At 47.9% G+C, this 27,737-nt stretch overlaps 2 protein-coding genes across 7 annotated transcripts in view; both read left to right on the forward strand.

Moving 5' to 3' along the window:
• Positions 1-336: 336 nt before the first annotated feature.
• Positions 337-1,553, forward strand: RMI2 (RecQ mediated genome instability 2). The gene has a single exon (XM_082212205.1). The coding sequence runs from the start codon at positions 347-349 to the stop codon at positions 776-778; it is 432 nt and encodes a 143-aa protein (XP_082068331.1). The 5' UTR covers positions 337-346; the 3' UTR covers positions 779-1,553.
• A 2,561-nt stretch (positions 1,554-4,114) lies between these two features.
• TBC1D16 (TBC1 domain family member 16) overlaps positions 4,115-27,737 on the forward strand; it is a 64,723-nt gene continuing 41,100 nt past the window's right edge. For 5 of the 6 annotated variants that reach the window (XR_014216445.1, XM_082210942.1, XM_082210938.1 and 2 more), the window contains exons 1-4: positions 4,138-4,285; positions 10,255-10,346; positions 24,421-24,667; positions 26,680-27,307. Coding sequence is in view for 5 of the 6 variants with exons in the window: in XM_082210942.1 (XP_082067068.1) it covers positions 24,484-24,667; positions 26,680-27,307 (812 nt within the window). In the remaining variant the exon portion in view is untranslated. Of the gene's footprint in view, positions 4,286-10,254; positions 10,347-24,420; positions 24,668-26,679; positions 27,308-27,737 lie in introns of all 6 variants that reach the window. The other variant, XM_082210939.1, reaches the window with a different exon arrangement.

The following is a 27,737-nucleotide window of genomic DNA, read 5'->3' on the forward strand; positions in this document are numbered from 1 at the left end:
AGTGGAGAGTGACACGTTGCATGAACTGAAGATAATTTATCTCTTGAAATAGCTGATTGGCTGAGCTTCTCTATGGTCGCAGAAACTGTGTCAATTAGGTGTAATCTAGCTTTTTTTTGCAGTAAACGTTAGCGGGGGAGGAATACCAGTTCAGTTTAATTTTAATCTATGGAGAATTTTGTGAGTCCACTCTTCTTTTTCCTCTCTCTATGGCCAACGAACCTGTGCGTCTGTTGCTTTTTTTAAAAAAAAAAAACTCCTTCAACTCTCGCGATATTACTGGAAGGCTCCGCCGGCCCGTCATCCTTTTCGCGGCGTGAAAATTGGCGGGAAAGAAAGCAGAGCCATGTCGGAAGACTCTCGCCTCGCGCAGTCGCCGCCGCCGCTGCCGCCTGTGAAGGTCCTGGCCGCGCACCTGAGGCGGTGCCGCCGGGTCCCTGGCGGGCCGTGGCTGCTGGACCGGGAGGAGTACCGGCGCCCCGCTCTCGCCGTGTCGCTGGTGTGGCTTCAGGGCACGGTGCTGGCTGTAGAGGAAGGTGGCTCGACGGTGCGGCTGCGGGACGACAGCGGCCCTTTCGTGGCTCAGGGCGTGGAGAAGATCCCCAAGGGGCGGCCTTGCCTCAGCGCCGGGAAGTACGTGATGGTGATGGGCCTGGTGGTGTCTTGCAGCCCAGAGCCCACCATCCGAGCTGTGAAGATGACGGACCTTTCAGGCAACCCCCTGCACAGGGACATGTGGCAGCTGGAAGTGGAGGATTTGCATAGGCACGTTTTGTGATGGGAACAGTTTGTCAAAACAGCTTCTCAAAAGAACCTAGGAGGCTGAAGAAGCACCTTTGGATTTTTTTTTTTTTTTTTGCCAAATAAGGTTCCTCCTTTAGGAGAACTTGGATTAACCACCGGAATTTGACCTTGGTTCCTTTGCTGCAGATATGACAGAGCAATGGAGATGGAAATGCTTGCATCCCAATCCCCTTTTTGGAGGAGGGCTGTCGCTGATTTCCAATTAGTCAACTTGGGTCAAGTAACGTTAGCTTATCCAGTGGAGAATGCAGTTGTCACTGCTACGATAAAACACCCAAGAATCTGGTTGCAAAACTTTGGGCTCTTCTTTCGGCCTGCACTTTCTCTGTATTACAACACATCTAATGTTGAGTTGCTGATTTCACTACCAGTTGCAGTCCAGACATCTGACTTCAACTGTAATTCCTTGAACTGCTACATGAAGTCCATGCTGCTTTGAAATACTGTTTCCTCTGCCCCAGGATATATTTGGACTAATAGATTTTCTGGACAGCTATACACACGTGGCTTCAGGGAGACACTTGCAAGATGGACAAAAGTTACAATAAAAACCTGAGCCTATTATCAGCTTGAGCATCTATGCTGACCATTTTCTGATGGGTCAGTGGGGTTCTTAATGTCTCGTGTTTCATGGAATTCAAAATCACAGCTTATGCATAATTGATGTGCCTTGTTTTGGAACTTGCCTTGCTTACTAATGTGTGACTATTGTGAGTTGTGGAGGTAGCTATTAAATAATCCACAATCTACTCCTGATTTTGACGTAGTACTTTTCCCAAATAAAAAGAATGCAGGGTAGTTGCTCATGCATGCTGCTCTGGGGCATATTGCGTTTCAGCATAGAAGCGCATACTAAACACACATAGTATTTCTACATTGTCCAAATATTAAAGAATCATCTCTTGCTAGCTACTGGATTTAGTTATGCATAGTCCCTCTGGTTTGCTGTGACTCAACAGCATATCATTGAATCGAGTTTCCTTTTACTTCTGATGCTCAAACAAAAAGGTTTGGCATTGCTGAGTACTATTAACATACAAAGTGGTGGTCAGAGGGTACTAACTCAATTTTCTGCAGACTCAGTTTCTCAGGTATAAGTGTTCCACATGTGTATTTCTAGATATATACTTGGGTTAAAAAAAGAATTCTGGAATAACTCAGTCACAGCATGAGCACTGAATAGTATGGAACAGAAATACAAGTTTTCCAATAAAGATATACTAAAAATAGAGGACATGAAATCTAGTTGCATAGTATTCAAAAGCATCATCTCTAGGTTTAGGAGATGCAGCCATGCTGTAGTCCAGAGATGTGTATAGATTAACTTTTTAGTGCAATCTTTAACTAACAGTTCACCATGTATTATCACTATTATTCTGAGCAGACTGCAGAAAGAGAAGCATGAAACCCTGGCCAAGGCAATCACATTGAATGTATTTAAGTTCATGCAGTAGGTTTATTTTAAAATGCTCAACTGCTGTGTAATTTAAGGTGGAACTTTATAATGTGTGTGTGTTTCTCAAATATAACTTTGAATATGGAAGAAATATAATACAAAAAATCCAATTTGTCATTTTCTATTGAGGCATCAGGCATAAGCCTGCATTTTATTAATGTTTGATCAGGACTTGTATATTAAAGAGAGAGCTTAGATTTTCAAAAGTTTCAAGCCAGCAGTTTACAACCTTGGTAATGTTTATTCTCCTAGACAAGGGCCCCTTTGATTGATAGTAGAAAACAATTCTCAAAGTCGTAAAAGCTGGAATTACAGACTGAGTGAGGACACTGACCCTATATGTTACAGAAGATAAAAAAGGCAGAAATAAATAATTAGGAATGAGTAAATAGTAAAATAATGCCAATGTGCCTCCCAGTAAAATGAGCCAGATCTTCTTTCCAAGGTTAAAGACCAAATGGAGAAGCATCTGGCTGGCAGAAAGAAAGCATTTTTTGGGAAGTCTTTTTAAAGCTGTTTCTTTCTTAAACTGAAGAGAGTTAAAGGGCAATAAATGTTGGGAAGAGCTAATGGGAAAAGCAGCTGGCTGGAGAAGGGGGGGGAATGTAAACTGGAGAGGCTTCTTTTAAAGCGGTTTTTTACCATGTTCCTTTTTACTGAGTTCCTTTTCTACTTTACAAAGGCCTTATTCCTTTTAAAAGGCTACCTATGTTATGTATTAAATATATTGTCTTAAATGTAATTATGCAAAGGATTTAAGAAATGCTAGATTTCATATAGTTGTAAGAGTTAAATTAAGTCAGCCACCAGCCTAGCCCTGCCAGACGGAAAGACGCCATCTGAGCAGTCCTGATATATTAGTTGTCAGACATTTGTTTAGAAACCTTCAAATGAAGGAGATCTTTCAATGTTGATGTGAAACTCAAGATCCTTGACATATGTTTAAGATAAAAATTTAAGATTAACCATTTGTTTTAGAAGGCAATAGGGCAAGGAGGGCAAGAGGTGAGCTGGTAATTAAGATGCCTTGTTGAGACACATGTAAGATATATTACTACTTATTTGTCATTTATAGATGTAACAATATATAGCTCTTTGTGTTCCATATAAGGACAGGAGGATATGGGTGTATCTTCTAGGATTGGTTCTAGCAATCAGCCAATAGGAAATTCAACCAGGCTGATTGGACAGAGGTAGCCACAGGAGGAGCAAAGGGGGCTGGATTGAGGGAATATAAGTGCTGGCCATAATGGCAGGAGGCCAGGCCAGAGCTTGGTAACCATATACCACTGTGCCTCTCATTTATTTGTCTGACAAATAAATAATTATTTTAATTTCTCTATTGCTGCGTTGAATATTTCATTCCAGCTAAGCGTTAACCACAAGCAGGGTGCTACACTATAAAGCCTCTTACAATTTTGGGTTGCTGAAGGCGCTTATTTTCTCATGCATCCTTGTTTTTGCAGCTCAGTGCTGTTAATTATTCTTAGGTTTTTCAAATGACAGTGTAGTGTCTCCAGAGTATGTTACTCATTTTAAAATAAATAAATAAATGGCCCAGCACAATAAAGTCCACTTTGGCTCTGCATGCATGAAGCCTCTGCTCTTTACACTGAAGCTCCTCCTGGCTCTTGCAGCAAAGATGCAGAGGCGGGGAACGGGAGTGGGGAAAGGGTTGCGTATATTGTGCAGCAAAGCTTTTCCAGGATGCGAACGCAGCACGTCCCTGGAAACCGGACATATGACAAAAGTCCCCCGTATCCACGCGATGCCCTTCTGCCGGCCTAAGTATTTGCTCTTTCCATCCTCTAAGCCCGGAGCGGATCCGGGAAGGAAGGCTCTGTGGGCAGGGCTAGGCAGATAGGGTGGGAGTGCCTAAGGGTGGCCGCGCCCACCTTCCCGCAGACCCTCCTCTCGCGCGGCGAGGATTTAGGAGGCGGCAGCGGCGGTGGCCTCTGGGTGAGAATTTGCCCTGCTGGGCTTTGGGGGGCGTGGGCGAGGCTGCTCTCGCGGTCTTTGCTCGAGGTGTGTATTCCCTGGGAAATTATAGCTTGTGGGAGGTGGGGAGCCGGTTCGATTTTGGGGTGGGGTCTTCATTCAGGCCCTGCGGTGGGTGAGCGGGGTGAATGGGATGTATTGCGGTGCTGGAGGAGGCGAGGTCGCGAGGGGTTGATTCTGGGAAGGAGCTTCATCTCTCGGGGGTTGGCCCTTAGGGGGTGGTCTCCATCCTCTTGTAGGTTACCTGCATGTGTTTTGACACTGGTACCTATGGGGAAATTATGGTGGGAATCTTGCACTGTACGTGGCTGTATAGACACTAGGGGTTGACCCTGAGGTTATATGTGCAGAGAAGCCAGTTGTTATACTAGCGAGGCAGCGATTGTGAACTGAAGGGAGCCTGGTATTGTGAGCAGGGATTGGCCATTGGGTATTTGAAAGCTGCACACCATAATGCTCTAGACAAGGGAAATGTAGTCTAAAGAGTAAGGAGATGAGTGTATGTCACTGTAGAAGGCTTATGATGAATACATGGGGAACATGCTTTCCTTTGGGGTAACTCTCTTTAGGTATATCTATTTATATGTACTATGGTTCGCCTGTCTTTTTTTGCAAGGCATTAAGCATATCCTTCTGTTATGTGACTGGCAGAGGAATGAATGTTTTTTTCTTGTTTTTTAATGTACCTCTTCAGTCACACTAGATTACCCTGGGCTGGCATGCCAAGTTCCTCAGTTGCATTTGTATATGGCATTCTTCTTTCACTGATTAACACTTAGAAATAATTCATCTTGGCAGGGAAAGGGTGGGGAATGACACACAATACATGATATTCTGGTGCAGAAAAGCTGTGAGTTAGACATGATCTCCCTCCTCCCCCCCCCCAAATCCCTACCTTCCTGGAACACAGTGGTGAAATTGGAACCTTTACTCGCCAGTTATTTGGCAGGATGTAGCAGCAATCAATTTCTAAGGAGACATATGTAGCATGCCTGATGTTAAGATCCTGCTAGGTGATCCTCATGTTTTGTGTTATGCTTATTTTAAAAGCTTGCCTTGGCAGTTCTGTCAATATGTAAATGTCATGAGTGGGGTGGGGCAGGGAGAGCCCTTATGTGGAATAAAAAAGGTAAAGGGACCCCTGACCATTAGGTCCACTCGTGGCCGATTCTGGGGTTGCGGCGCTCATCTCGCTTTATTGGCTGAGGGAGCCGGCGTACAGCTTCCGGGTCATGTGGCGAACCAGAGCAGTGTACGGAAACGCTGTTTACCTTCCTGCCGGAGCAGTACCTATTTATCTACTTGCACTTTGACGTGCTTTCGAACTGCTAGGTAGGCAGGAGCAGGGACAGAGCAACGGGAGCTCACCCCATCGCAGGGATTCGAACCACCGACCTTCTGATCGGCAAGTCCTAGGCTCTGTGGTTTAACCCACAACGCCACCCGTGTCTCATTTATGTGGAATAGTAGCCTATTAATCCTGTGTAGAATAGGGCATGCTTAACTGCATAGGATCAGGCTATTGATGAGCAGACCATTCTGCTCACTTTTTAATTTACAGAGCTTCTGCCAACAGTGAAAGAGGTTGTGTCTTTCCTTTTCTCCCCACAACCTGAATACAATGAATAATTCATATTAGCCCGGGAGGCCATAAAGTATGGATCTCATAGCATATGGGGTCAATACCAATGTACAGTTAAGTCCCCAGGCTCAGAGCATAAAAGGCCACAGGCATACTAAGAGACATAGTCTCTCCTTTCTACCTAGTATAATTCGATTTTTGTGTAGTCATGTCCCACGTGTACTTAACAGTGGTACCTCATGTTAAGTATTTAATTCATTCTGGAGGTCCGTACTTAACCTGAAACTGTTCTTAACCTGAAGCACCACTTTAGCTAATGGGGCCTCCTGCTGCTGCCGTGCCGCCAGAACCCAATTTCTGTTCTTATCCTGAAGCAAAGTTCTTAACCTGAAGCACTATTTCTGGGTTAGCGGAGTCTGTAACCTGAAGCATATGTAACCTGAAGCGTATGTAACCTGAGGTACCACTGTATTTCTTCCTTCTCCAAACTTCTGTGTTTAAATAACACAGTAACTGAGGTGTTTCAATGCCTTCAGGATATTACCAATGAAGTTTATTTTATTATTTATTATTTTATTTATTGAATTTATATATCGCCTATACCCGGGCGTCTCAGGGTGGTTCACAAAATAAAAAGTTACAGCAACGTATGTCGAACAAGCAAATAGTCTTTTGGTCATGCATGCATTCTCTTGGAAGGCAGTTCCCTTTGGAAAGGGGAACAAATCTGTTGGGAGCCATTCTCTCCTATTCATACAGTACATAACATTCTACAGTAAGTATAGACTTGGCACTAGGAATTGGAATGGTTCTTCCGTTGTCCATCTACTTGAAATAATAACTTCTAAGTAAGCTATTATTTAAAATAATAATAATAATAATAATAATAATAATAATAATAATAATAATAATTTATTATTTATACCCCGCCCATCTGGCCGGGCTTCCCCAGCCACTCTGGGCGGCTTCCAAAAGAATATTAAAATACTATGATACATCAAACATTAAAAGCTTCCCTAAATAGGGCTGCCTTCAGATGTCTTCTAAAAGTCTGGTAGTTGTTGTTCTCTTTGACATCTGGTGGGAGGGCGTTCCACAGGGAGGGTGCCACTACCGAGAAGGCCCTCTGCCTGGTTCCCTGTAACTTGGCTTCTCGCAGTGAGGGAACCGCCAGAAGGCCCTCGGTGCTGGACCTCAGTGTCCGGGTAGAACGATGAAGGTGGAGACGCTCCTTCAGGTATACCGGACCGAGGCCGTTTAGGGCTTTAAAGGTCAGCACCAACACTTTGAATTGTGCTCGGAAACGTACTGGGAGCCAATGTAGGTCTTTCAAGACCGGTGTTATATGGTCTCGGCGGCCGTTCCCAGTCACCAGTCTGGCTGCTGCATTCTGGATTAGTTGTAGTTTCCGGGTCACCTTCAAAGGTAGCCCCACGTAGAGCGCATTAAAGTACAGTTGATGGTGGAGAAGGTGTTAAAAGACAGAGTTGCTCTTCCTGTTACTAAGACATGCACAAAAAAATCCCACTAGGGAAGTAGTTTGAAGGGGTGATGTGTCAGGAAGGAAGGTTTTAAAAACAAGCATGACTAGCCTGCGCCAAAAGTACAGTGTAAATTGGCTAGGTATATGCTTGCTAGTATGTTAAAGGAAAAAGGCTGGTAGCAACATCCTTTTAGTTTAGGTGATGGTTAAAAAAAGGATTTTCAGCAAGGAGCAATGCAAAGTTGCAAGAGGATTTCATTTGAGATGGAACCACACCTGCAACATTATTGTTGTTGATGATGACAGGGCTGTAGTATGTAGGTTTGAAACATCAGAGAACCTGCTTATGCTGAGCAGAGGAGTTAGGCCCCTAGGAATGCACCTGTAAATACCAGGGCTGGGCTGAGGCTTTAGCACAGATTAGTCTTTGACGTACACGTTATAGGAGTTCGTCTCTCGCTTGGCACACAGGCCAGTAATCAGGAGATCAAATGAGATGGTGGTTTGGTGAGTAGGAGATGAGCAAAGGCTTTTGACTCGGAAGACCTAGAAGTGGTACTGTATACTTAAGCATTCCCCAATTAACTTTTAAGTAGAGGAAGGGGGTTGGTGGTTTTAAGAGTTGGGAATGAAGTTAAGGAAAAGGCCAAGACCAACTGAGGTACAGGACAGGAGTTGGACAGAGATTGCTGCACACACACAAGCGCACGATTCCAGGACAACTTGTCCAGTGAATGTTCTAGGTGGGAGGAAGCTTCCTCATACTTTCTGCCAAGATTACAGTGGTTTTTGGAGGTTTGAGCCACCAGGCAGAAGCAAGCAAACAAGCAGTTAGGAAACATCACAGAGATCTCACAGGAGCAGGAGTCAAGAATCCAGCAGTGGTTGAACTGGTGAACTGGAAGCAATAGATAGCCAGACTCAACAGGAGGCAAAGAGTAGAGATAGTCTGGATGAGGTGGGGTGCTGTGTTCCATTAAAGTTAGCAAACCAGGCATTCAAAGTTGTTTTCAAGCTGAGGATGTCAGAAAGACTGTCACCAGTATTGTGGTTGTAATATTGGTGGCTGTTTAATAGTTGCATGAGCACCTAATTGTGGAATAGCACCTTACAGAAAAACGGAACACTGGTTTATATCCCTGGGTAGTTTTGAAAATAAAAGTATGTGAGTTTTGTTGCTGTGGACAGTTTAAGGCAGTGTTTTTAAAGTTTGTACTTTCATAAAACCTTTTCCAAATCTATGTGCCTTTGGGTATCTGCCCAGAACCCCTGTGCATTGGGAAGGGTGTTTCACCCCAGAACACATTCATTTGGTGGTAACTGGTCAGACTTCTTGGGCCTTGCCATCATCCTGAGTGAAGGAGAAATCACCCCAACCTTCTTTACAGCTGCACATTTCAGGGCAAGATTGGTAATGATGCATAAGTCAACTTTGTAAAGAATCTTAATGTCCTAGAAAGCCCTGATAAGCGTCCAGGAAGCTCCAGGATTTCATAGAACACAGCTTGAAAACCACGGTGCTGAAGTGATGTGGAAGGTTTGTCAAGTGGTAGGTAAGCTGAAGGCGCTGCTTGGACCAGATAATGAGAGCTGAGCTGGGGAGAAGTGCTGTGCTGATCTTCTTGCGTAAGAGCTCAGGCCTGACCTAACAAGGAAGTTTACTTAGCAGAGCAAAAGTTGATAACGTTCCTTCCTTAAAACATGATTTAATCAGCTTCCAGTGAGCTCATTCTTTTAAAGGACTTACTCATTTCTTTGAGTCATTTATTTGTACATGATTCTGGGCTGTGAGGTGCACGTTCACTGCAGTGCCAGAGCACTGTAGCTGGTCTAGAATATGTTACGTTTTGTAAATGGGTGATCGAGAAGCTATTGTGCTCAGCTCCTCAGGTTGTGCTCCTAAGAAGCAGAAATCCCTTGGGGGAATATTCTTCTCAAGAGGGTTGTCTGATATGCCTCAAAAGGACTCTTGGATATCTGCTTGCTTGCTTATTTATTTATTTATTTGGTAACTTGATCTTCTGCCCAATGGTTATAAGAGAACTCTCTTAGAGATGCTCTAAGACAGGCATGTCCAAAGTCCATTTGGGGGTCCTCATCTGGCCCTGTGGCCGGTTTCATCCAGCCCGTGTGGCAGTTTATTTATTGGGGTCAAATCCTTAATAAAGCTCAACAAGTTCAATCCTCAGCAACTTTGATCAGCCCTCATGCATGTTCACTTCATCAAATCTGCCCCTCTTTAGTAATAATAGTAGTAGTAATAATAATAATAATTTATTATTTATACCCCACTCATCTGCCTGGGTTTCCCCAGCCACTCAGGGCGGCTTCCAACTGAATATTAAAAACAATACAGCATCAGACATTAAAAACTTCCCTAAACAGGGCTGCCTTCAGTTGTCTTTTAAAGGTAAAATAGTTGATTATTGCCTTGACATCTGCTGGGAGGGCGTTCCACAGGGCAGGCGCCACTACCGAGAAGGCCCTCTGCCTGGTTCCCTGTAACCTCTCTTCTCGCAGTGAGAGAACTGCCAGAAGGCCCTAGGCGTTGGACCCCTAGGTCCAACCCCCCCCCTGAACGATGGGGGTGGAGACGCTCCTTCAGGTATACAGGACCGAGGCTGTTTAGGACTTTAAAGGTCAGCACCAACACTTTGAATTGTGCTCAGAAACGTTTGGGCACCCCTTCTCTAAGAGGTCTGTAGATTATCTTGAGAGAGATTGTCCATGTTTAAACTTCCTCTGGAGTGAATAACCACCAGTTATTGTGCACCAGAGATTTTATATATACATATATATATATATATATATATATATATATATATATGTGCAAGGTTTCTTTCATCCTTTACTTCACAAAGTACATTATAATCTGTGTTCGGTCTTGCAACCACCCTTGTGAAGTAGGTAACTTCTGATCCCATTTTACAGGTGACACTGTACAATGAGTTGTAGCTGCTGTGATCGATGCCAGCGGAAGCACAGTCCTTTGCACGGCTTTGGCACTCTCTTGGGCAAGAGAGGTGAGTAGCGCTTACTCATGCTGCTGTTTCCAGAAAACCTCCCCTAAGTTGTGTGGTGCATAGTATTAAAGGGGTGGTGGTGGATCTGGACCACTGTACTAAAGCCACTGTACTAAAGCCAGCGTGGAGACTGAGCTACAATTCAGTCTCTGGTTCTAATTTCATCCCAGTCACAAACTCACGAGGAGACCCATCTCCCCATCTGCAGCATGGGAATAGGAGGGCTGCCCTACCTTGCAGGGTCGTTGCAAGGGTTACCGCAAGATAATGTATGTCAAGTGCATTGCTGAGCACCCATAAAGTGCTGCGTAAATACTAATTGAAATTCTGCAGCTGTTTCTTCCCTTGCAACAATACAGTTACACTTTGCAAATAGCAATAGTCAATATTTGGATTTGCCCCGTCAGAAACTTGATTAGCTGAGGGCAGGGACTGAAGGCGTGCAGGGGTTAGGATCTTCCAGATACCGCCCCAGATGGGAGTGCCCATTGTTTTAACAGTTCCTGGGAAGTAAGACTCGCCGTCCCCACCAAGAAATATAGTCTCCTCCTTGGCACTGATGCTTTCCATTGTCGTGTTTTCTCTCCTTCCCTCCCTTTTTTTTTGTTTGCCTTGCAAATATAGCAAAGTACTTTGTGAATTCAGAAACAGCGACTACTTGAAAGAGATGAAATTGCCATGGTTGCCCCTTGTTTTAGTAATGTCTTTGGCTGCAATCCTAAACCCACTTACATGGGAATAAGCCCCATTGAATTCAGTAGCACTTATTTCTGAGTAGATATGGTTAGAATTGAATAGTTAGTAGGATTACTGTTATTCCTTATATGTGAAGCTGATTTTGGGGGGGGAGGAAAAAGTCTTGGGAAACTTGAATGATCCAGCCGTAATGTTGCTAGTCCTTAAACATCTACACTAGCTTCTGGTGTCTATGGGATGTAATTCAAAGTGCTGTTTTTGACCTTTAAAGTTCAAAGCACATTGGTGTCAGGATATCTAGAAGACCATTTTCTTCTGTATGAACCTACCTGTTAGCTGAGGTCTTCATACTGGGCCCTTCTCATCTTTGAAGGTCAGGCAGCTATCTATTGAGGAGCAGGGCTTTTTTGTGGTGGTGCTATAGCTATGGAATATCTTCCCAAATGAGCTCTTCTTTGGTGCCTTACTTATTGGCAACAGGTTAAAAACTGTTTTATCCTCTCATTGTTATGGGCAGTCATACTTTGCCCTTTTTGCTATGATTTTATGGGTTGCTTTCCACTGCTGCTTCTTTTGTTTAGTCTTTTGTGCATTTGCTGTTTATAAGCTACCTGGATTTCATCGTGTTTTAAATTGTATCCCTTGGATGCCTGGAAAGCCATTTGCTGAAAATGCAGGTGTCAGAGCTGCCACCCAGTCCCAGCTCACATAGGACCAAGTCCGCCAGCGTTCACTTTATAAGAGTCTTTATTAAGTTACAGGTTTCATTTCCGAACTGCAGCGTGCAGCTCTACACCTTCTGCCCTAGGTCGGCGAAGACCCGTCTGAGTCCCCGCCTCTTGCACACCAGCTTAATACCCTAGCCTTGCTCCACCTCCTTCGCCTCTCCCTACGTCTCTGGGTCCTTCTGCCCCCCTGGGCCTCCTCCCTTCTACTCTCCTCTGACGCTGACCCCCCTGATCCTTCTGCCTCCTTGCGGCGGGCTTTGGGACCTGGCTCACTCTCCGGGCTGCTTACTGCTCCAGCTTCTGCTGCATTTGAACTTGGCGCGCGCGCCCAACTCTCTACTTTCCTCTTAACCGTTGCCTCGCTCTCTGAGGAGGGCGTGACCACCCCTGACTCGTGCCCTCCCTCCTGCTGACAGCCTCCGGAACCCGATGCCTGGCTACCTTCCTCCCTGCTGCTCTCAGTCTTGAGCGTGGGTCCCGACTTCCAGCTGCTGCCGCCCTCAGTTATGAGCGTGGGTCCCGACTTCCAGCTGCTACTCTCTGAATCTCCTCTGTTCCCTTCCTCCTGGGGTGTCCCCCCGGATCCCCCCCTTGCTCTGCTCACTGGGGCTCCCTTTTGGGAGTCCTCTGACTCACTGCTTAGGCTTGGAGATCTCGGGTCGTCATCATCACTCATTTTCCCTTCGGATTCCTCCCCCTCGCTCTCTGCTTCCTCCCTTCTCTGCGTCTCTGCTCCTGAACCCCTGACATCCATCCCCCCCTCGAAGCCCCCCCTTCCCCCCTCCCCGCTTTCAGGTGTGGGTGCTGGGTGCTCCATCATCACGGGAGGGAATGCCGGATACAGTTCGCTCCCCGTGGTTGGCCGCCAACTGAAGACCTCCGAGTCTTCCTCCTCGCGGTCGCCGACGTTGACCTGTTCCGCTTCCATCTCTGTACCGCCGTGCTCGAACCCAAGGTCCTCCCCGAACACGTCCATGTCAGTCTCTGCGTCGGTCGCTCGACCTGGCATCTCCAGCCACTTCCGGCGCCATTGCTCCTCCGGTCGATCGTCCCACCAATACGAGGTGTCTGACGCCGAACCCGCCGGCGATCCTTCTGGGGAACGGGTGCTCAGTGCGGGTTCCCCGTCCGAGTCGAATCCATGGAACGTGCTGGAAGAAAGTGTGGGCGTGAACAGCCAGTCGTCGAAGAAGCTCGCTGGCATGGGTCTGTGTGGGAAAAGGGCATGAAACTCGTCCTTGAGCAGGGGTTCCTCCAAAGCGTAGTCTGGCACCCAGCTATTGGCGCTGGCCCGGGTGCCCTCTCTGGCTAGGAGGTATTCGACTCCCTCTTCCCCCCATCTGGAGTCCAAAATCTCCGTGACCTCGTTGATGGGGTCTTGCTGCGTCACCCCTCGCGTCTCCGTCCGCTCCCGGAACGGACTCGGTGCCGTCCCTGGCTCCTGGAATCTGTGAGGTGCCTTGTAGGGAGTGAGCACCGACCTGTGGAACACCGGATGCATTCTGGAACCCTCCGGCAGCACCAGTCGGAAGGCTACCGGGTTGATCTGTGCTTCGACTTGGTACGGACCAATTTGCTTGTGCCCCAACTTCTTCTTGGCTAGTGACCTGGTCGGCACTGCGTGGGCTGCCAACCAGACCCAGTCTCCCACTTGGATCTCTTCGCCAACCCGCCTGTGCTTGTCAGCTTGCACCTTGTAGGCGTGCTTAGCTAGCTCCAGCTGCCGTCTGAGTTGATCGTGTACCGCCTGCAACTCTGACGCGAACGCGTCCGCCGTCTGTGGTTCTCCGTCCCCCACTCTCTCCCGTCCCGGGAAGGTTCTGGGATTCCTCCCATTGTTGGCGAAGAACGGCGTCACCCCTGTGGACACGTGCTTCGTGTTGTTGTAAGCGAACTCGGCGAGCGGCAGGTAATCCACCCAGGTCGCAGGTTGTTGATTGGCATAGCATCTCAGGTACTGCTGCATGATGGCATTGACCCTCTCTGCTTGCCCGTTGGTCTGCGGGTGTCTTGCTGATGCCAGATCGACCTTGACATTTAGAAAACTCATCAGCTTCTGCCAGAAATTCGAGACGAACTGGCGCCCGCGGTCGGACAGGATAGACCGCGGCAGACCATGCACTTTGAACACGTGATCTATGAACAGTTTGGCGGTTTGTTCCGCCGTGGCCACCTTCGCACACGGAATGAAATGTGCCATCTTGGTGAACAAGTCCACCACCACTAGTACAGCTGTCTTGCCTCTCGAGCTGGGTAGATCCGTAACAAAGTCCAGGGCCACCCTCTCCCACGGTTCAAACGGCGTTTGCAGCGGTTCCAGCAGTCCCGCCGGTGGTTTGTGCACCGGTTTGGCCCTCTGGCAGGTGTCGCACCTCGCAACGTAGTCCGCGACTTCCCCTCTCAGTCTGGGCCACCAAAAGTCCCTTGCGACTAATTCCACCGTTTTTTCCGTGCCAAAGTGCCCGGCCGTGGGTGCGTCGTGCAGCTGCTGCAGTACCCTGGCGCGAAGTTCGTCTCCCGGCACGTAGATGGCCCCTTTACGTAAGAGCAAGCCGTCTCGTATCTGGAACTCGTCGCCCTTCGCCGTGCCCTTGTGCACCTCTGCCATCTTCGCCTGCGCGAAGGAGTCGTCCTGCAACGCCCGCCGCACCGCATCCAGGTCTACTGTGGCTGAAGCGCACGCCCACGCTGTTGGCGCGAAGATGTGCATGGCTGCCGCTGGCGTCGCCTCTTCGAGGTATTGCGGTTTGCGGGACAGTGCATCCGCCATGACGTTGGTGTCGCCTGGGACGTACTCTATTCGGAAATTGAAGTCAGCAAAGAACTCCGCCCAACGTATCTGCCTCTGGTTCAGGAACTGAGCCGTGCGCCAGTGCTCCAGATTCTTGTGATCCGTGCAGACCTGCACCGTGTGCTTGGCGCCGATCAGGAAGTGCCTCCACGCCTTGAAAGCTGCATGAATGGCCAGCAACTCCCTGTCCCAGATGGTGTAGTTCTGCTCCGACTTGCTGAGCTTTCTGGAGTAGAACGCTCCCGGCCTCCAGACCCCCTGTGGGTCCCTTTGCAGCAGGACAGCTCCCACTGCTCTATCGGACGCGTCTGTCTCTACCCGCATCGGTCTGCTGGGGTCGATATGCAGCAGTTGCTCTTCCGACGCGAAGAGACGCTTGAGTGCTTGAAAGGACTGCTCCGCCTGCTCCGTCCAGATGAATTTCTTTTTCTTGGAGCTTAGCGTGTCCGTAATTGTCGCCGTCTGCATCGCGAACCCCTTGATAAACTTGCGATAGAAGTTGGCGAAGCCGACAAACCGCTGGACCTCCTTCCGGTTGCGCGGGCTCTTCCAATCCAACACCGCACGAACCTTGGCGCTGTCCATGGCTAGCCCCTTGTCCGACAACTTGTAACCCAAGAAATCCACCTCCGTCGTGTTGAACTGGCACTTCTCCAGTTTGGCGTACAGTCTATGCTGCTGCAGCCTCTTCAGCACCTCCCGAACATCTTGGTCATGGGCTTGCTGCGATTCGGAGAATATCAGGATGTCATCCAGAAAGCAGACGCACTTCTTGTAAAGGAGTCCCGCCAACACATGATGCATGAAAGCTTGGAAACAGTGAGAACCGTTTTGCAATCCAAACGGCATCACTCTGTATTCGTAGGTGCCCAGAGGCGTGAACATGGCTGTCTTCCACTCATCGCCCTCCCTCATGCGGATGAGATTGTACGCACCTCGCAGGTCCAACTTGGTGAACACGCGTCCCTTGCGCACCGTCGCTAGTAGGTCGTCAATCCTGGGCATGGGGAAATCAGAAGGCTTGGTCATCTTGTTTAAGAGGCGAAAATCCACCACCAGTCTTTTTTGGGGCGTGTCTTTCTTCTTCACGAAGAAAACAGGACTGCCCCCTACTGCCCTGGACTCCCGGATGAAACCGCGCTGCAAATTGTGATCTATGAACTGTTTGAGTTCCTGTAATTCGTCCTCAGACATGGAATACAGCTTCCCTTTCGGCAGCGTCGCCCCTGGTAGGAGGTCAATCTTGCAGTCATATTGCCTGTGCGGTGGTAGCTTGTCAGCCTCTTTCTCGCAGAAGACCTCCAGAAAGTCTGCGTATTTGTGGGGGACTGCTTGCAACGTTCCCAACTGCAGTTGTGATTCCTCCTCCTCTCCCTCCTGTCTGGGCAGGATGCAGTGTTCTGCGCAATAAGAGGAGCCGAAGATCAGCTGTCTCTGGTACCAAGCCAGTGTCGGACTGTGCCTGTCCAGCCAACTCATGCCCAACACAATGGGCGTGTCCGACAGTTGGGTGACATTAAAACTGATGACTTCCCTGTGGTTGCCAAGGCGCATCACCATCGGTGGCGTTTGCTTCACCACCTGCCCCCCTAGCAACTCTCTGCCATCCACTGTGACGACTTGCAGGGGCAGAGTGGCAGGCAGTAGCTGTATAGCGTGCTGCTCCACAAAATCCTGCGCTATAAAGTCTGCGTTGCTTCCAGAATCCACAGAAAGCGGCACTTCGATAGTGACGCCATCGGGTAGCTGGAGCGATGCGGTGAGCCTCACTACTGGCTTGGGCGGGAGGGGGTCCATGGGCGGTAAAATCTCTGGGGACTGCTTCACTGACACGTCTGGCTGGGCCCCAGTGCCTCCTCTTCCAGCCAGACATCGTCGTTTCCCTGCTGTGGTTCTCCTTGCTGCGTTGCTGCAGTCACCATTGCTGAGGCTGCAGTGTGCTTGTGGAGCCTCCGGGGACACTCTTTCGCCAAATGGCCTGGATCCTCGCAGATGTAACACTTCCTGTTCCCTCTAGGAGGCTTCGCTTTCACTGCTGTCGGTGCTTGGGCTCTGGCTGCTGACTGAGCCCTTGCACCTCCAACCTCCATCGGTTCCCCTCCCCCTCCAGGCGGAGGTGTGGATTGCGCACGCGCTGCTTCTCTTGGAATGAAAGAGAAACTTCTCGCTGCTTCGCGCCCTCCACGTCCTTCATCTCTGCACCATGGACGTTCTTCCAGCCTCACCCCCACAGTCAGCGCCCTTTGGACCACCTCCTGCGTGCTTCGGGGCCTCTCCCCCCTTGCAATCTCATCCTTGACCGCAGAGCTTAGACCCTCCCAGAACAGGTCTCTGACAGGGGGCGAATCCCGGTCCCACTCTAAGGCACTGACCAGCGCAAAAAAGCGGGCGTGGTACTGCCGGACGCTTGCCCTCCCTTGTTTTAGTCCATGAATCTCCCGTCGGGCAAGATCCACATCAATAGTAGACAAAAAACACGCATCCATCGCTTTGATAAAGGCATCTGCATTCTGAAGCGCCGGATCTTTATCCCTCCACAAATTGCGTAGCCACGCTTTAGCATCCCCATGCAAATGGGATAGTATGAACCCCACTTTCTCTTCCTCATCTCTAAAGTCTTTTGCCAGCAGTTGCAGTGCGCACATTACGTCTGCTCGAAAATTGGGGTACTGTTGTAAATTCCCATCGAAGTGAGCCACAAGCCCTCCTGCTCTCCGTGCCAACCCAACCCCCTCCGGTCTGGGTCCTGGCTGCCCGTGTTTAACCCATGCTTCAAACCTGGCGTGGAGATCTCTGTAGGCGGCTGCCGCATCCTCCTCCCTCTTCTTGGATGCCAGTACCTCCGCGTTCAATTGGGTAACTGCCTGTTGCAGCGCTGCAACTGTCTCTGCTTCCGTCATCTCTGCTAACCGTCGTGAGCTTGCTCCCAAACACCGATCTCCTCCTCCAGCTGCCTCTCTCTCCGCTGCGAGATATCAGGTGTCCGAAGCTTTTGTGAGACGGGTCTTACTGTCAGAGCTGCCACCCAGTCCCAGCTCACATAGGACCAAGTCCGCCAGCGTTCACTTTATAAGAGTCTTTATTAAGTTACAGGTTTCATTTCCGAACTGCAGCGTGCAGCTCTACACCTTCTGCCCTAGGTCGGCGAAGACCCGTCTGAGTCCCCGCCTCTTGCACACCAGCTTAATACCCTAGCCTTGCTCCACCTCCTTCGCCTCTCCCTACGTCTCTGGGTCCTTCTGCCCCCCTGGGCCTCCTCCCTTCTACTCTCCTCTGACGCTGACCCCCCTGATCCTTCTGCCTCCTTGCGGCGGGCTTTGGGACCTGGCTCACTCTCCGGGCTGCTTACTGCTCCAGCTTCTGCTGCATTTGAACTTGGCGCGCGCGCCCAACTCTCTACTTTCCTCTTAACCGTTGCCTCGCTCTCTGAGGAGGGCGTGACCACCCCTGACTCGTGCCCTCCCTCCTGCTGACAGCCTCCGGAACCCGATGCCTGGCTACCTTCCTCCCTGCTGCTCTCAGTCTTGAGCGTGGGTCCCGACTTCCAGCTGCTGCCGCCCTCAGTTATGAGCGTGGGTCCCGACTTCCAGCTGCTACTCTCTGAATCTCCTCTGTTCCCTTCCTCCTGGGGTGTCCCCCCGGATCCCCCCCTTGCTCTGCTCACTGGGGCTCCCTTTTGGGAGTCCTCTGACTCACTGCTTAGGCTTGGAGATCTCGGGTCGTCATCATCACTCATTTTCCCTTCGGATTCCTCCCCCTCGCTCTCTGCTTCCTCCCTTCTCTGCGTCTCTGCTCCTGAACCCCTGACAGCAGGATATAAATATTTGTGTGTGGTTTTTTTAAGGAAACAAATAACTAAAGAAGGAAGTGTATTGCATACTTGAGTTTTAGGTTCTTCATTTTCTTGCACGTGATATTAGAGGAAGCACCGACCATGCTTTCGTTGCAGTTACAGTAAGAACTCAAAAGTTCTTGTATGTAACCTCTTAAGTCCCCCTCCCCTCACAACCAGCAATGAAGCCAGGCATCCCAGTTCCTGCTGCATCCATCTTTTGATACGGGACCATTCTTCCGCACACTTGGCTTGTAGCAAAACTCTTAATCAAATACACCTCCCACTTCTGAATATGCCTTTCGATTCCATGGCAGCTCTTGGGACCTCTGCACTGCTGCAGTAATTTCTATTGTGTAATTTTAATGGTATGGCCACACTCCTTCATCTTGAATAGAGAAATGCAAAATAAATTGGTTTGCAATATTAATTCTTTGTGTGCGATTGAATCTTCTGCTTATACCTATCTGCCCCCATGCTTTTCACAGTCCTTTTTATCTTTTCTCTTACTGTTCTTTGTTTCTGTGCTAATTTTGTAATGGGGAAATTTTAAGAAGAGCTGTGCATATCTATATTTCCCATTTCCCATCCACCCCCCTTCTGACTTTCCCATAGTTGGCTGGGGCGTTGCATAAATCTTCAGTGCTTTGCTGCAGGGAGCATGCTGCCTTGCATGCCTTTCAAACATTACTGGGTTCTTGTAACTGTGCCAAGTCTTCAATAAGAAATCCATCCTCCCAGCCAGACCATTCCCAAAAGCCATTCCTCTTTCTGATAAAGAAGAAACGTGCAGCCGGAGCAAGTGAGCAGCCCTGCCAACAGGATCTTCGGCTGTTTGTTTGAAAGGGATGGGCCTTAGAAGAAAGCAGCCAACTGTTTCTGCTGGCCCAGGCACTTCTTTGCTGATGAGAAGGCCTGGGGGTTATCCAGTTGCTGCCTGCCTCCAGGGGCATTGCCCGTGAAAGTAGCCAGTAGCTGACTGGAAGTACGCTGTGGGCTGCAGCACAGGTGTTCAGCAGCAGTAGCAGCAGCTGAGTGTGGAAGGAAATTAATAGGGCATGAGCAATTATTATTTTTTAAGGCAGCTGGGATTTTATTTCACCGCACATGATTGCATCACAGGTGGGGGAGAGCACTGAAGGGCCAGCTTCACAAATTGCTTGCTGTTTCCAAACATGAGGAACTGGACTCTCCAAACCTGAAATTTCTGCAGTACGTGATTTAAAACAGGAATTGTTTTAGAGCGTGATGCCGCAGCACTAATCTCCTGTCTGCCCCAAGGCCTTGCATCATGTTTACTTGGGAATATGCCCCAAGAGGTGTCTGTCCTCAGAACCTGCAATGTAGGCATGCTCTGCGCATTACTTGGAGCAGTGTGGTCGCTTCCATGTTACTCTGGGGTTCCTCCTACACAGTTCAGGTGAACTGTGTGCACTTACATTGTTGACATGCTGTGCACCTCCCAAAAGAGAATACAGTGGTACCTCAGGTTAAGAACTTAATTCGTTCCGGAGGTCCGTTCTTAACCTGAAACTGTTCTTAACCTGAGGTACCACTTTAGCTAATAGGGCCTCCCGCTGCCGCCCGCCACCGGAGCAAGATTTCTCTTCCCATCTTGAAGCAAAGTTCTTAACCCGAGGTAATATTTCTGGGTTAGTGGAGTCTGCAACCTGAAGCATATGTAACCTGAAGCGTATGTAACCAGAGGTACCACTGTACCATACTTTTCCATGTATAAGATGCCTCCATGTATGTGATGACCCCTATTTATTTGAACCCAAAATTAAGAAAACAAAACCCTAAACCAGAAGTGAAAATCTGGATGAGCGGTGGCAGCAAGTTGTTGATCTTTTTTTGGGCGATCACCCTCAAAGTTTCCAGCATGAGGTGCGCATGCAGTGCTGCTCCGTGGTGCAGAATCAAAGGCAGCGGTTGGGGCACCGCATGTGGCAGCTGCTGCTGCTGCTGCAGGGAAGCGAGGGGAAGGAGGCTCCCAAGCAGAATACCAAGGAAGAGCCAGGGGAAGGCAGCGCCCACTGTGGGCCAGGCTAGGCCGTCAAGCAAACTGAGCTGGGGAAGGTGGTGAGTGGGCTGTTTGAGAGGGGAAGCGGAAAAAGAGGAAAGAGCAAGGAGAGGCAGCTGTGATATTAATGCTGCATTCTTATTTTTAGATTTTGATTCATGTGGAAATTGTTTTCCACTTGGTTGTGTATTTTCTAGATGTGGTTTATTTATTGCTTATGACTTTTTAAAATTATGTAAATCTTGTCATGTTGTAAGTCGGCTTGAGCATTGTTTTTAACTACGGAAAGGCAGCATACAAATAAAATGATGGTGATGAGGCAGTTTGCAGTGGCAGCTGCTCTCGCTCCGGTGGTCGAGCCAGCGAGCGCTTCAGGAGGCAGCAGGAGGAACTGCCTCAGCCCGCCCAAGCCAAAATCCCGGATATATGCTTAAATATTTAAAAAATCCCTCCAGATGCCCATGTTCTGTGTACAAGACAACCCCAGGTTTTTTACTATTTTTTTAAGTCTTATACACGGAAAAATACGGTACATTGCTTCTGTGTTTTGTAAACATGATGCACGTCTGAGCCATGTGGAAAGAAGGTTATGCATTGCTGGGATGCAGTGGTATTAACCATAGAAGCAGAGCAACCATGCTGTGCCCACTGATACATTCATAGGAGCACAGGAATCTGCTTTACACAGAGTCGGACCATTGGTTTACTTAGCTCCGTGTTGCCTGTACCAGTATTCCCCAGCCTCCAGATGTTGGTGGACTGCAACTCTCATCACCCATGGCCATTAAGCTATGCTTTTTGGGACTTGCGGGAGATGGACTCCATCATGTCTGGAAAGCACCAGGCTGGGAAGGCTGGTCTACTGTAGCAGGCAGCAGCTCACCAGGGTTTCAGACAGGGGTCTTTCACCTGCCCAAACTAGAGAGACCAGATTGAACCTGGGACCTTTTGCAGGAAAAGCAGGTGCACTACGGCTTATCTGTGGCCCTAATGGCTTGGGGTTGATGCAACCACTTTTCTCCTCCCGGCCTGATAAGCCCTGTATTCTCTGAAATGTAGTATTCATGTCATATGCTGTCTTGGGTTTCCCAAGCACTGTCATTCAGAGGTTCTTATGCCTGTTGAACAACACTCTTTGTGTGTAGCAAGAGAGATTAAGTTCAGTGTAGGATCAGGTGGCATGTTTGTTTCCTTTTAGATCCTCATCGTGGGCAAAAAACAAACAAACCCTTTTCGTGTTCAGCAGCTGCTTTGCTTTTGCTCGGCAAAAGCTGGTGATAACGCGAGGCTGCTTTTCATTCCATAAGGGGGTCAATCTACTGCTGCTTCAGGCCCCTGGAGAAAATAGCTGGGAAAACATGTGAGTTTGTGCCTGAGCAGGCCAGATTCCCCCCCCCCCCTCTTTCTTCCAGAGGAAATGCTGCCTTTGCATCCCCCCCCCCCATGGATGCATCTGCTGCTCCCTGACTCTGCCAGTAAGACACTACTACATCATGACACTGTCACACAAGCTCAACAATACACAAGGCTTTCTGCACAATACAGAGGAACAACATGGCTGCAAGCATGTGAGCATCTTCGTTTTGTCTGCGTTTTTCAGTGAGACGAGAGCTATACATGTGTCAAGAGCTTTTGAGCCTGGTTTGACCTGGAAGTGTGTGTTTGGCAGTGGTGGAGAGTAGCATGTGAAATTTCAAAGATGTCTTGGTGAAATCAGCCCAATAACCGGGTCACCTTATCAGAATGTTTGAGGCATATACCCCTCCATAAGGATGATGGGATGCACTTTCTGAAAACCAGCATCTTAAGAACTGCCCTCTGGCAAATTACTCTCAAATCCGTGTAGTTCCTTGACATGCTTCCTCACTTGAACCCTAGTAGGGAAGTGCTGCAGCCATTGTAGTGCCAGGTGCATGGTACAGATGGAATAGGCTTTAATTCAGGAGTGGCTAACCTGTTTCGGCCTGAGGACCGCGTTGGAGGTGCATGCCAGTGGTAGGCATGACCAATGTATGTTCACTTTCATGTTTGCACACAGCACACATATATCTCGCAACTGCACTCATGCATATACAGTACACACACAGAGACAACACATGTAGCATGCATACATATCAGCAGGCAGATGAACACATTCTCTCTGTGTGTGGAGATCATACCACTGGGGAAGGAGGAGGCTGTCCCCCCAGCCCAGCCCTGCAAAAATGTACTGGCGCTGCTTTAATACTAGAGGAGAAGTATGTCCTGCCTCCCCTCCCATGGTTCATACATGCTGCTGCAGTGGAGGAAAGGAAAACCCGTGTTCTCTAGGTAATGGGGTTGCCAGAAGGTGCAAAGAGAGATGTTCTAGAAGGAAGGGGGGAAAGCCATAATTTTGAGAACAGGTAGAAAGTGAACTATTTCTGTGTATAAATAGCTTCTTGGTGATTTTTAGGTCTGCTGCTATTAGTGCATCTGCCTTTTTTTGTTTCCTCCTTCCTTCTCTCCTTTGTGCATCTCTGACTGTCTCTCTCCTGTATCTGTATCTGCATGTGTTAGCTTATGCATGCATTTCCCCCGGCCTGCTTTCCTGTTAATTATTTAGGGGGACAGGCACACAGTAAGGTTTGATCTAGGCTTGCTTCCTGATATTTCTCTTTCTTTCATTTTCTGCTTGCCTTTTCATGCACAGACCAGAAAGCCCTTGAATCTGGCATTGCAGGGGATGCCTCACCTGGTATATCCAGGTGTCGCTACAGGGACCATAGAAACCAGACCGGGTTAAGCTGACCCTGGGAACAAAGAGTACTGACTAAAAAGGAACAACTGTGCTTGGAGGGGAGGCTTTGAGTGGGATCATTTTTCCCTTGGCTTGTTTTTTTCTGGTGGACCTTTGGAGCCAGTTCATATCTGAAGCTGGTGATGGCAGGAATGTGTTGCTGGACAAGCTCCATTTTCAAGAGGAGTCAGAGGCTATGTATACAGAGGCTTGTCACTATGCTACAAAGGAAACAATAGCCACAGCAGTTCCCAAATTGCACTCCTGGGCAAGGTGTTCCCAACATCACTCTGCAGAGATCCAAAGGAAATAAGTGATGATGGCAGAAATGCTTATTGAAAATACCTGGTGCATTCTCAGCTAAAATTCATCCTCCTTTTCAGACAGCTTCTGTTGCAAAATGTGATTGCATAGCTCTTGAGGAAAGTCCCTCTGTTGTTACATATTAAGGTGGTATGGAGAGGGAAAGAGGATGGGTTTTTTTGGGAGGGGGTGCTCCCTCATTTTTTCTGGGCCACCTCATCTCTCTGTTGAATTGCAGACAAGAACTCTACAGTGGTACCTCTGGTTACATATGCTTCAGGTTACATACGCTTCAGGTTACAGACTCCGCTAACCCAGAAATAGTGCTTCAGGTTAAGAACTTTGCTTCAGGATAAGAACATTAATTGGGCTCCGGCGGTGCAGCAGCAGCAGGAGGCCCCATTAGCTAAAGTGGTGCTTCAGGTTAAGAACAGTTTCAGGTTAAGAACGGACCTCCGGAACGAATTAAGTACTTAACCCGAGGTACCACTGTAGTGTTAAAAGTGACACTGGAAATCTGTGACCAAAAGCTGTGAATTTAGAATCCAGTATAATTTATTTTTAATACTTCGGAATGAGAAAAAAGAAACTCCAAATTACAGGTTCCGTTTCTGGTGTTGCAAGAAAACCAACCGTAAGCCTTGTGGTCCCACAAATATTTAACCAATCTGCTGTGGCAGCATACACTTTTGTGGTCCACAGCTCATTTTTCTAGAAGTAGTTGCCTAAACTGTGTTGGAGTGGGGTTTGTTTGTTTTTTAACAAAGACTTTCTTATTCTCTCAAGCATTGTATTATTTCCCCCCACTAATCTCTGAGACAGTGCCATACTGCACTCAAGGTTTCACCTCCTTTTGCATGAAGGCAAGCAGTATGTGTCTTTCTGTCCATTCTACCTGTTGTTGTTCTCTTTCTGACACTTTCTCTCCTTTCCCCCTGGGCAGACTTGACTGTCTGAATTAGGTGCTTAAGTGGAGTCAACAGAGAATGGAAACACTCCCTTGGCAATGTCTCTGGGAAGACTCCTCCGACGTGCCTCTTCGAAAGCATCTGACCTCCTGACCTTAAATGCCAGCAGCAGCAGCGGTGGCAGCTCGTCTTCCGTCTTGGATGGGGGGATTATCTACTCCAAGAACAATGTCTGTGTCCATCCACCTGAGATGCTGCAAGGCATCGTGGAGCATCACCCAGGTGAGGGCAGGCTGGAGACATGGGTTGGTTTATCTCATTTTGTTTACGAGTCTCTCCCCATGAACAATCTTGAAGCAATTAAACAATAAAAGCTTCATTAAGAAATTCTTAGAAGTAACAGATTAGGCTGAGGGATGGAAAAAGGTTAATAAATAATGAATATTATGGATTACAATAGGAAGCAAAGATTAGAAATTCGTAATTGAAAAAAAAGAGATATTGGTGTTATAAAATATGAAATTGGGAACTGCTAAATATGTGATATGATGAAATTCGAGGAAATTCGAGGAAGTCTTTTGGCAATGTAAATATACCAGGAAATAAGAAGAAATAATTCTTCTTTTATTATTTTGTTTTTATTGTTGCTATGTTTTTATGTTGTGTTAAGTATAATGTTTTTCTTTTGTGTTTATGTTTTTGTGTTATAAGAGAAAACCAATAATTTTTTTTTAAAAAAACAAACATACATTAAAAGCTTCAATAATGAAACAGCTATTAAATGTAGTTTCGGGTTCAAAATTGGGATAAAAATGTCCACTTGAAAGGTTTGTTGGAAGAGGAAAGTCTTCAACGGGTGCCAAAAAGATCATAGGGATAGCATGTGTCTGACAGGAAATGGAATTCCAGAAGGTGGGTGCCGTAACACTAAAGGCTCCGACATTGTATGGAATGAATCTCATGATGAGATGGTGCCTGCAGAGCATGGTGATCAGTTGCGTATACACGAGGTGAGATGATATTTTCCGTATCGTGGTCCCAGGCGGTATAAGGCTTTGCACAGCGGTATCAGCACCTTGAACTTTTATGCTGGACTTAATGTTAAGGAAAGTTCTATGGGATACACTTTGTGCACAGAAGAGTCTCTCAGTAAGCATTAATTGTTCCATAAAACCTCTCCCTTGACTTCTTACCTCTTATTCTCAATCCCGTTTCAAAGTTGCTATGGAGGGTCCACTTGGTATTCCTTGTTCTTCCCTTCTCATCTTCCTAATGTTTTATTATTTCTTACGTAAAACATCAGAGCGTCTGTGGTGGTGAATTAATAGATTTTTTTTTTTTTAAAAAAAGACCCTCCTCTTAGGGCTAAACTGCACAGGATGCAAGATTGGAATTCCCAATATTTGTTAAAAGCTTAAAAAACAAGGGGAGCTCCCCCTTTTCCACCAGAGTCTTTTTCCCAGTTAAAATTGCATCTCTTCTCATTCCTCCCAAAAGCTGCTGGTAACTATGCTGGGGCAAGAAGAAAACAGGGTAATAAAGGAGCCAATCCTTTTCTACTCCCTACCCCACACTAATAGGGATTTTTTTTTTTTTTTAGGGGGGTGGTATGATTAAACAACGTTTGCCTCACCCCTGCTTTAGTAACATCCTGAAATTCAACCAGATTCCAGCCTGACATGAGCTCTGGAGGAGTAAGTGATGATCTTAGGAAGTTGCCTTAATACCAAGTGGTCTATCCAGCTCAGTATTGTCTAGTCTGCATGGCAGCAACTCTCCAGGGTTTCAGGCAGGAGCTTTTCCCATCAGGGATTGAACCTTGGACCTTTTGTAATCAAGGCAGATAATCCATAACCGAATGGTGGCCCTTCCCATTTTGATTTTCTGGGACTGGCATCCTTATTCTTTGGGTTGCAGTTGGCCAGAAGAGTTCTCTGGTGTTCCCTCTAGCAGATGTAAAAATGACTTGGATGTGCTGATTGAGTTGGCTATGTTTTTGCCTCTAATACCATGTTGGATCCCAAACTGAGCTATTGTAGATACTAGCTGGAGAGTAAAAAGTCAAGAGCGATGCTCAGTCAACCAAACATTGCTCCAGTGGATGAAGCCATTGGGTCTGGTTAGGGGAGGAGGAAGAAGTTGGGCATAGGAGAGAGCTGCTCAAGAGGCAAGTGAGTGATGGGAGGAGCCCCAGTGGTAGCAGGAAACTGGAGTGCTCAGCACCCTTTCAGGATACCTGCCATTCATGAAGTTGGGGCTTGCTTGTAACTCTGGGGCACTGTGTTCTTTCGTAGGCTATTTGTGCCTGTACATGGAGAAAGATGAGCTGCTTGGAACTACGCTTATCTTGGCCTGGGTCCCAAATTCCCGAATTCAGAGGCAGGACGAGGAGGCCCTCCGCTACATTACACCAGAGAGCTCCCCAGTCCGCAAGGCCCCCCGCAAGCGTAACCGCCATACTCAGGGTTTTGGCGCCACTATGCAGGCTTCCCCCTCCGAGCAGAAGCGAGCTGTGACCCCAAAGGATGAAGAAGACGTTCTGACCGTGTCGCAGCTGGTTAGGGATGTGGCTCACGTCAGCTGCCCTTCGGAGGAAGGGGAGAAGCTGTCCCAGGGTTGCTTGGCAACGGACAGCATCCACAGCTCGGCTCAGCCTGCCCACAGTGACTCAGGTATCTTATCGACAATCAGTTCTCTGGAGGAGCACAACCGGTTGGAGGAGTCAGTGGAAGAAGGGCTGGAGACCCACCTGGAGACTGGAGAGGACGACGAGGGCTCTTTGGAGTTGTCTGCCGATGAGGTCAGCAGAGACAGCACATTTGACTCGGACTCTGATGCCTTCTCTTCTCCATTCTGCCTCTCACCCATCAGTGAAGCCCTGGTGGAGAATGTTGGCTCCATGTTCCTGGTTAATGAAAACAGGTGAGTTTATGTTCCTTTTCTCCTTTTACGGAGTAATCAAGGAGCAAGATTATCCAGTTGTAGAACAACTATTTGTCCGGGTTTTGCCCCTGCTGAGGGGCGTTCACTCTACTACTCTCAGCACTGTGATTTTATGTATGTCTACTCAGAAGTCCTACTGAGTTCAGTGTGACTTGCTGCTGCATAAGTGTGTATAGGATTACAGTCTATTCTTTTGCGCCTCAGAGGTGAAGGCCCTGGATTCCACTAGCTGTCCAGCTGTGGTGACATGCATTGACAGTAGTCGCTACATATCAGATCCCATTTGGTCATTGAGATTGTTTTGAGATACCCGCTGCAATGGAGGTGTAGTTGCAAGCCGTGGTATAAGTTGCTTTGATGACCAGGATGTTACTTAAATACAGTGGTGCCCCGCAAGACGAATGCCTCG

The sequence above is a fragment of the Podarcis vaucheri genome (assembly GCF_965113315.1).
Source record: "Podarcis vaucheri genome assembly, chromosome: 2".
NCBI lineage: Eukaryota > Metazoa > Chordata > Lepidosauria > Squamata > Lacertidae > Podarcis > Podarcis vaucheri.